This window comes from Parasteatoda tepidariorum, chromosome 6 (assembly GCF_043381705.1).
Source record: "Parasteatoda tepidariorum isolate YZ-2023 chromosome 6, CAS_Ptep_4.0, whole genome shotgun sequence".
Lineage (NCBI taxonomy): Eukaryota > Metazoa > Arthropoda > Arachnida > Araneae > Theridiidae > Parasteatoda > Parasteatoda tepidariorum.
This window is the reverse complement of record NC_092209.1, coordinates 6513008-6523215: the sequence shown is the minus strand read 5'-3', so window position 1 is coordinate 6523215 and position 10208 is coordinate 6513008. Positions and strand designations below refer to the sequence as shown.

Sequence of the window (10208 nt, the reverse complement as noted above, 5' to 3'; positions counted from 1 at the left end):
GTAAAAATTCCTGTTAGGTATATATAACATGCCGTAAAAATTGTAATACCTCATAAAATGCTTATTCCATGCACAGTTTAAATAAGTGTATTATACTCAAGATAAAAAAGTTTACTTCAAAGCTTTATCTTAAATAGAAAAAAATCCTTAGGGATTTAATTAAGATTAAGACACAAAATTATCATCTATGCGAAAAAGCACTTTAAAGTCAGACTGCTGGGCAAGTTTCTGTATTAGAACAATTTAAAATCATTCATAACTTTTTTAAAAATGTAGATAGAGAGATGAATTTTTTTCTGTACATTTGAAATACTTTGAAGTTTTATTATAAGTAATAAAAAAAAATTTGGTATTTTTGTCATTTTTTAGGTACTGTGACCCCTTAATAATAAATAACAAAATAACTAAAACACATTTTCACTCCAAACTCCCCAGAATTACATAATAACATTAATATCTTATGAAAGACGGCAGATTTGAGCTCAGAAATTATCTAATTTATTTCTTTTATTGAAAACAAAATTATCCGTTTGAAAACATCGCCTATCAGAATAACATGTAGTAAGCAGCTGCAAACTTTTTAACCGGAACTAGAGTAGGTCCCGAGCTCGAGATTGTTATTGTTTGCATTTCTATTGAAAACACCATCCATAGTGTCTCTATTTAGAAATTTTACTGCTTTTTTTTAAAGTTTTTTTTCATTGATTTATTTTTGTTTTTGATATTGATGTTTTGTTCAACTCAACTTTTAGACATGCAAAACCAGCAAAAGAGAATTTACTACATTACCTCCGAAGTAATCTCCAGGTTTCAGTAGCGCCAATTGCGCCTCACCGCCTTTGACTTCTTTATTTATGGTAATGGCTCCTTTTTCAACGAAATACATGCCATCTCCTCTATCCCCTTCCTTAAATAACACTTCACCTTTCCTCAGGTAAACTGAAATCAATGCATCACAAACTTGCATTTTTTCATAATCTATAAGCGGTTGCAATTCTGGCACTTTATCGAGAAGCTCCATATACCTCTTTCGCTTTTCGTAAGCAGTTTTGACGACAAGTTTCGTAAAAGTAGCTCTACTGACCGCCCACAACATGCCATCTGTTACAGCTTTTATGGTAGCCGCTCTCGGCTGGTTATGAAGCAACGCCAACTCGCCAAAACTCCCGCTGTCTTTGTACTTCATGACCACTTCCTGCCGACCCTCTTCTTCAATGATGGCATCGAACTCGCCTTTATCAATGACATAGAAAAAATCGGCATCGTCATTCTGTTTAATGATAATTTGTCCACTCTTCACCTCAGACGGTATCATGGCATCAATAATGGCGTCCAGGTTCTCTTTGGTCAGGTGTTTAAAAAGAAACACGTCTTCGATGAGATTTTTGATCCTTTCCTTCTGCTCTTTAGATTTAGGATAGATTTTGACTTCGGAGTCGCATTCTTCTGGGTTTACAACTTCGCCGATAACGGCCGTGCGTCGCCTACCTCTTCTGCCGAGCATTTTGCTGATACCTTGGTCCGATCTCTCACGCTTGAGTCGAGAGAAATACGATGCTGCGTAATCGATGATGTCATCAGGCTGTTCCTCCAAAACGCTTGTGGTAAAATGAAGCAGCATATTTTCCAACTCTTCGGGAACATGAATTTCGTTCTTATCATCTGCCATATCTAAACAATTTCAGTGGGATCCTGGGAAAGATAGTCTTAGTTCGGTTTACAAAATATTTGGCGGAAGCATCGATTGCCTCTTTTCATGCTTAAGTGGAGTTGAGTTGTTGAGGCTTCTATTGAAAACTGAATTTCAGTTATGAGCACTCTGAAAGAAATAAGAATAATAAAACAGCACAGCTGTTGCAAGAATACCTTACTTGTATTCTAATCAATAAATAATGAACCATTTTATAAAAAAAAACATTAAAAAAAAAGAAATCAATTGATTCGCATTTAAGATGAGCTAGTAATTGTTCACTACCACAAGAACCAAATAAATCAGTAATCCCTTAATCTCGTCAAATGCCGGATAGAAATAAAATAGAGAGAAAGAGAATCCTGCTTTAAAATAAAAAACATAGTTTCAATACTTAAAAAAAATAAAAGAAAAAGAAGAATGAAAAGAAAGAAAAAAAATGAATAAAAAAGCAATTATATATAAAGAGTTTACTGAACTCTTTAAAATACTTTAAAATATATTTGTATTTTGAATTTAAAAAATGAACAATAATAAAGTAGATACGGATCTAGTAAACATGACTTTAAGGTTCATTTAAAAGCTAATTTAATTTCACGCTAATTTAAAAGACACGTATATAATTTCTATCAGCGTCAAGTTCTTAATGTTTTCTTTCATAATGACTAGAGGGCTCCGCTTCTCGCTCACTAGTCCCCGAACTTTCTGACGCAGTTATTTCAGAGCGGTACGTAGATACTTTATTTACGTCGCACTAGAGCTGCACATTGGGCTATTGACCTGCACGGGAAGTCGAGCACTTTATGGTAGAACAGTTTAACGAGGACCGATACCACGCACTCTCCGACCCTAAGTAGGCTGAACAAAGTAGTCAATCACCCGCTTACTGACTGCAGCCAGTGATGCGTGACTTCGGTGGTCTACTGGGAACCATGTATTTTACATTGCGGGATGTTATCTCCCAGCTAGCTTTTCTTGCTAATTTTATTTGATTCCTCTATGTTTGCGTCTTGATAGATTTTTACATTTTATAATTAAATTAAAGGCGACGCCCTCTGCTATTTGTTACTCTCCAATTTTCAGAGCTTCAAGTTTTAATTACTCCAAATAAATTAGAAATTTAAAGAAAGTTTATTTTCTTTAAATCTAACCGTTGATCGTAATTTAATTTGTGTTTTTTTAATTAAAATAAGGGAAAATGAATTTTCGTAAATGTACGGAATGGCAAAGCAAAATTTGCTGAATAGTGAAAAAAAAACTTTTTATTTTTGTCATAGTGACCTCCCATTTTGACACCCCTCTTTATAATTGATTCTTGGGGGTCGTTACGCAAATAAATAAATAAATAAAATTAAGAAAATAAAAATGATAACAACCCTTGATTAAGTGTGTTTCAAACAATATTTAAACTAAAAATTTTATTTCATAACCGTCATTGAACAGCCAACCCAATTTTGTGTTTACGTCTACCAATGTTTAATTCCGTAGCCTTGTAATTTTGAACATGATTCAGAAGACAAGGGAACTCCTGGATCAAGTATTGGAAGAAATTTGCCGTCGTGGAGGACTTTTTGATGGAACTAACTTGCATTTACGTTACACAGAGAGGAAATCCCCCTACATCTCTGATACATAAGGAGTGGTAGAAAGAAGGAGATTAGTTTATTATGCGATACGTTATGCGATTCATTTCAGTTTATTATGCAATGTATTTCAGTTTATTCTGCGATACTTTAAGGTTATATGTTTTTGTTTTTAGTGTTGCTTTCAAAGAAACAGATACGTGTATACGTATGCAGGGATGCCAATTTTCGATGCTTTTCTGTTAAATTTCTTCTAGTGGTAGTTAATTTATCTCTTTCTTCATTTTGTAAATGTGATTTAAAGCTATTTTCCCCACCACAGCAAGAAAATTATTCAAAGCTCATTATTTCATTCTACTTTGTTCCAGCTTTCTAGCATTGAGGCTTTTAAAATATTGCCGAAATTACCACAAACTACGAAAGCTTTAAATTTTAATTGTATTTTATTTTATGAGATACTAGCTGTACCCTGCGTGCGTTGCAACGCTTTCAATTTGAATTTGAATTTTGTATTTAAGTGTGTAAATGACATTTGCGATTATGATTTGAAATGCAAATTTTATTTAATGGTGAAAAAAAACCAGTGATAGTCTCAGCAGTTAATTCTCCAGGATATCATTAGTGCATTTTCAAACAGACATTTATGGTGATGCACACGGAGCATGAAACATATTTTGGACAATGATCTGAAATAAGACTGGATCTATGGTGATATCAAGAATTTCTGCTGATATCTGATCAGTTTGGCAAGGTGGTTTTTTTTTTCAATAAGCCAAATTAGAATGTGTGCCTGAGGCAATCCTCGTTTTNAATGTCTTAATATTTAAAAAAAATTAATTTTAGCGTAACTTGTCCACTATTACTTATAAAAGTGCAGGCCATATGGCTAGATTCTTAAGTTCTAATAAAAGTTTTATGAGAGATCCATTTGCTTTATAAATTTCTACTTTGGTTCGCTACCACTAGAAAGAATTATTTTTAAAATCCTCATAAGTTGGAGGGTATGATATAGTATATATAACCCACCTCTAACATACATTAAAACTACACCACTGCTTGCAACAAAAAAATTTTTCACCCTGGAAAAAGTAGAACTAAATTTTCTCAAGACTAAATTGAAAGGTTCAGAAAACTTCGATTACAGCTTCATAAAATCAAATTTGAAGTTTTTACACAATAAAATTAAAATAATAATAAATAAATGAATAAAAATGAATAAATAAAATAATAACAATGATATTTTGAATCTAAATGTTGTCCCAGATAAGGAATTAGATTATAAATTATCACAGTGCCGGGACTGCCACGAGTGACTAAAATTGGAAAAAGTGGTAGAAACTCAATTCATTTTTCTTCACTTATAATCTCTTGTCTATCAATTGTATCAATCACTATCACTTACATTTTACATTATTCATATACGTAAAACAAAATCATCCGTTGTAATTATATCCGCTTAGTGTAACGAAATTCATACGCAATTGGAAAAAAAAAACAAATTTAAAAAGTGGTAGTAGTATTAATATAAATTTTATTTTATTATTATGTTTGTAGCGACCAGAATGCTTTTTTTTTTTAAGTAAATTTATATCGATCCGAAGAAAGTATGAAATTTTTAATGTATTTTATCAGTTATTTTAGTTTATTTTTATCAGTTTATTTAGTTATTTTAATGTATAATTTGTAGTATGTTCTGCTTCTTCATAACAAAATTGATACCAGTTATTAAATTTTTCCAGGTGCCTGCGAACACTGTGTAATTTTTATTATCTTATCATGTTTAATATTATCATCTTATTGTTAATTTATTTACGTAATCTTCTCCCCCCCCCTTCCCTTATTCTCATTGAATATCTATGAAAGAGCAGATAAGCCCGCGGGCTAGATACTCCACACCCTAAATTTAAATCGGTTTATATTGCATTCACTATCAATTGTAAATTGAAAAAATATACTATAAAATTTGCTAGTTTATTAGTTTTAACAAAATTTCGAATTTTATGTATTCATGTATTTTCAGTTGACCGTGGCAACTCTGCAGTACATGAAACTATTAAAATCGCCTAGTCTACCATTTTTAAAATTAAAATTCTTTTATTACATTTTAAAAACTACTTAATCCACTGAGTCATACAAGATCTTTAACTCTTAATAAAAAATTTACTAACCATAAACTTTGGGTTAGTAAGTGCTATGAACAACGCATAATGATGAATCGAATACACGTAAAAAAAAAATGACGGGGGAAGTTTTAATCATTAACGTCTGAATTTCAAAAGTTTTAAAGGTTGAAAAAATCGACGTACTTTGAGCAAAAGTAAGAGCTAGCAAATATTACCAATAAATGAAATGGTTTTGCTATCCTTTTTTAAAATATTTAAGTTATTCGTCTGTTATAAGGCTCAGATAATTCTTCACGCCAAGATTATACATATAGTTTAAAATTATCGCATTGCTTCAAATGTAAAGCACTTAAACTATGGCTCTTTTATTTTCCTTGAACTTCGAAAAAAATCCATATAAAAACTTTTCATACTTGTTATTGCTCTTACATCCCCAAATATAACATTATAACGCCATTATATCCTCTCATAGCAAAAATAGAACTTTTAAATTGAACTACCCTAGTCTAATAGTAGCTAGTTCGGGATATAAGCATATTTACTTTACATATGGCTATCCTGTGTGTGGGATAGCCAAAAGATTTCTGGATAGGTGTCTTTTCAACAGTAAGCAAAATTCATTTACCAAAACACAATTCGATGCTGACCGAATAAAGGTTATACGTGGCATTTTTTAAGAAAGAAAAAAGAGATTTAACAGGGAAAGTTCTTCATTAACTGTACTTTTATAGTAGTTTAGTTCCATAATGAAATTTAACAGTATGTTGGATGTAGTTTCTTTGTAGAATTAAAGTACAATTTTTGGCAGTGTGAGATATATCTGAATTTTGTTAGAAAGGAGGGATATTTATCCTAGAAAAATAAATAACATAGTTTTGGAAATATTGACTTATTATGTAAATTTCATTAAAATGAACATGGCCACATTCCAAAATTATAAAGTAATGAAAAGAAAGTCTCTCAAGAGAATCATTGAGAATTTCTGTAAGGATATGAATTCAGCGGTTGGGACTGAAAGGTCCCCCAGTCTGATCACCAATAATTCGAAATTAAAAGTAAGAAAATTGTTCCCAACTGACAGTTAGGAGCATGGGAAGAGATCCACGATTGGCGATTTATCGAAAGATAACATAGTCAAAAATAAAGCCAATCCCCCATAATCAATATTAAATTTGAAAATAATTTGGCGGCGAAAGCCAATAGTCAAAAAGATTGTGAGAATTAGTATAACCATGTAACTGAGACATTTTTGCGATAAGAAATAACGAATTGTAAATAGATTTTGTTTTCAATTGAGTCGCGACAGTGAATGAATGAGTTTCACATTTGTATTGAACTCGAAAGTTAGCCGTGGCATTGATTATTAAGAAAAGAATAAAATATTTTCATTAACTTTTCATAAAATATAACAAAAATGAAATAGAAAATTAATTTAATTAAAATTCGATCATGAATGATTAAAAAAATAAATATAAGACATTGAAGAAATATTAAAAGCTAGGAAATATGTAATGCTTATTGTGGTATCCTATACATTTATATATTTTGATAAGTCTTTTCATTTCGAATATCTCAGGGGATAATGAATCCAAGTGACAGTCTCTGAGTGTTTTTAGAGTAAAAGAACGATTCAAGTTCATCTAGCAAAGTGAATAACATTAGAATACCAGTCTTTTGACAGCAAATTAGACTCCACGATAGCGAATGTCCCAACTGGAATAAAACGATTTAGAAATAAAGGCAACTGGCATACTACTTAATCTCCGCTGTCTATGTATAAACTTAGCTAATTTTCTCAAATCTACTAAAGTGCCGCTGAGGTCATTTATCCACCTTATGATACCAGAAAAAATCTTATTGTCACAAGAATAATTTTAAAAATAATTAAATAAATAAAAATTTGAAACTTACTATAAAGTGGTTGGAAATTCAGGAAAATGTTCTGTTTTTGACGTTAATGTAAAGATTTATCGAAACATTATAGCATTAATTCATGGGGGGAAAAAAGAGGTGTTTTTCGTATAAGACAATTTCAATTCGGATAGAAAACTTTCAAAGAATAATTTATCGATATTGAAAATTTTTACTTTATCTTATTGTAACTTATCATTATCATTGTTCATGATATGATTCTTAATCAAAAGATATGAGTATCACGATGATTTCACTTTCAAATCAGAAACTTTTTTAACCAGTTAATTGTGTTTGATGGGTAAAAAACTCAGTTGCGGTGCGTATGACGTGTATACTCACCGTGTAAAATAAAAGAAAATTATGATTAGTAAAAAAAAATCCAAATTTCAATAAAATGCAATAAAAATGTTACTTGGTGGTATGTTTTCATTCTATTACCGGTGAAATTGTTACGTATTTTATATTGCTGAGGGATGCTGGTGACGCGAACCTAAATATCATCTGGAATAACTTTTGTTTTAATGATCAGATTTTTACGTATCTTGATGCCTAAGTATCGGATCTTCACGTTTTAGAACTCAATCTTAATTTTAAATACCGTCTACCCATTTTTTCAGTTTGCCAACTTTCAAATGGTCAAACTTTTGTAAATATTAAAGAAAAAGAGCTTTTAATAGGTGTTTCGGAATCGCTATTTATCCCTCTTTAGAACTGTGAAATCGATTTTAGAAAATATTAACAGTTACGCTGTTACTGTATATTTTTATAGAACTGCTGACAAATCTCTCGTATGGGGCGAGTCTACCCATTCTACTAAAATGAATGTTAACATTGTAAATAATCANTTAGTTTCTCTCTTGATTTTCACATAGATTAAAATTTTTTAACTTAAAAAACTATATGGAACTGAAAACTGCATTAAACATAGTTCTAAAGAAAAGTATCATAGAAATTTAAAAAAATATTTTTATTAAGTAAAAGGGAAAAATATTAAGAAAACGGAAATTATCGTAGTACATTCCTATACAACTGAAAGGAGGAGGAGAGGGAAGGGAGAAGGGCTAAAGGCATGAAACCGGTCTCTCCCCAGATGGCGTATTCGAGTGTTGCGATCGCGAATTTTGCCATGTAAAATTACATTCTTCAAAATGATACAAAAAATTTCATACCTTACAATTCAAAATATCTTCGACCCTTATTAAATAAAATAATAAAAAATATTTTTATGAGTTATTTTTTGCATGGATTTATCTTTGGAAGAACAAATTTTATAATTGTGTATAAAAAATTTTCCAATGCGGTTCAAAATTTCTTAAGATATAGCGAAAAATAAAATTAACTTTAAGAGGTCTAAACTTTGGAGTGCTCTCCTGACCAAACTATGGGGACCCTATTTCCCAGATTGCGGCTATATTTTGGAGGTTAGAAGTCCAAATCCGTCGAAAAAAAGGTATGTTTATTCAGAGAAAGTACGCCTTTGTATCTGATTTCTTGACTTAAAATATCGTTTGCTCAAATTAATCAGCATATTTGAGGTCTCCCCCTCAAACCATTAAAATTGAGTCCTAGAGCGTGAAGATCTGATCGTTTAAATCAAAAGTCACTCAGAATGGTCCGTTTTTTTTTAATTAACTCGAATAAAGAAAATAAACCCTTTTACATCAGATTATTGATCATAAAATTAATAGGGTAGCCGCAACCTAATAGGGTCCCAATAGTTAAGTCAAACAGCGATCAAAAAAGAGTCTCTTCATGTTAATTTCACTTTTTTTGCCTAGTTTTTTGTTAATAATGATGGAAAATATTTATTAAGTTAAGATATGCGCTTTTTTCTGAAATTCGTACTCTCTCTCTCTCTCTTTACGTGACTCATTTTGTAATTTAAAATTACAGAAGTTAAAAATGCTGTAAATTTATATGGATGGTGTTTTCAATATAAATGTAAACAATAACAATCTCGAGCTCATACCTGCTCTAGTTCTGGTTAAAAAGTCTGCAACTGCTTACTACATGTTATTCTGCAAGGCGATATTTTCAAACACATAATTTTGTTTTCATCAAAATAAGTAAATTTGATGATATCTAAGCTCAAATCTGCCGTATTTCATAAGATATTAATGTTATTAAGTAATTCTGGTGAGTTTAAAGGGAAAATTTGTTTTAGTTATTTACAGATATATTGTTAAAAAAGGTGGCATGGTTGCTAGATTTTGAATAACTCGCTGTTTGGTAGTCCTGATTTGGCCTCTTTCCATTTGTTTATTACTGTTTGTTCTTGTTGCAAGCTGTGCACCATCTTACGTTAGTGTTAACACTTTTAGCATTGTAAACACAAGTAATAAGTAATCAAATACGTCGTTTGCAAGAATCTCAAAACACAATGATGCCAAATGGCTTTAAAATACAACGGGAACAGTAACCGGGAAATTTAGGCGGTATCGAGCTTGCAGCGTTCACTATAGTGTAGAAAACACCATCCATACAGTTTACAGCTCTAAATGTTCCGCCCGAGCATTATTAAATAAACTAAAAAATTATTATCAGCGTAAAAAATGTTTTTTAATTTGCTTAAGAGGTTTCATGGCGAAATACACAAAAAAAGAAATTAACATTATATGGGCGCCAAATTTTCCCCATCTATCTTGATTAAACTACTATTATATTTTCCCTTTTCGTATTTAATTGTTAAAAATATTTTTTAAAATCTCCAAGGCGCTTTCTTTTAGAATTATGTTTAATGTAGTTTTTTCAGTTCCCTAACTTAAATGATTTTTATCTATTTAAAAATCAAGACTGAAACTAACGTACTTCCTTCTCCTATGTCTCTCCACACGCTAATGGTGAAAGCATGCGAAGTGTGTCATAGGTAGAGAGTTCTATAGAACTTTTAAATTGAAC

General features: G+C 31.1%; 2 protein-coding genes across 6 annotated transcripts in view; one reads left to right on the top strand and one right to left on the bottom strand.

The window, feature by feature from the left end:
• The window catches only part of LOC107447963 (cAMP-dependent protein kinase type II regulatory subunit), an 8926-nt gene extending 1464 nt beyond the window's left edge, over window positions 1–7462 (bottom strand). Inside the window, exons 1-2 of the mRNA XM_016063020.4 lie at window positions 7308–7462; window positions 790–1819 (exon numbers count right to left, since the gene is read on the bottom strand). Coding sequence (XP_015918506.1) covers window positions 790–1669 — 880 coding nt within the window. The 5' untranslated portion in view covers window positions 1670–1819; window positions 7308–7462. The remainder of the gene's footprint in view (window positions 1–789; window positions 1820–7307) is intronic.
• LOC107439260 (coiled-coil domain-containing protein 92) overlaps window positions 1–10208 on the top strand; it is an 879443-nt gene that overhangs the window by 49826 nt on the left and 819409 nt on the right. The gene's annotated exons all lie outside the window — the stretch shown is intronic.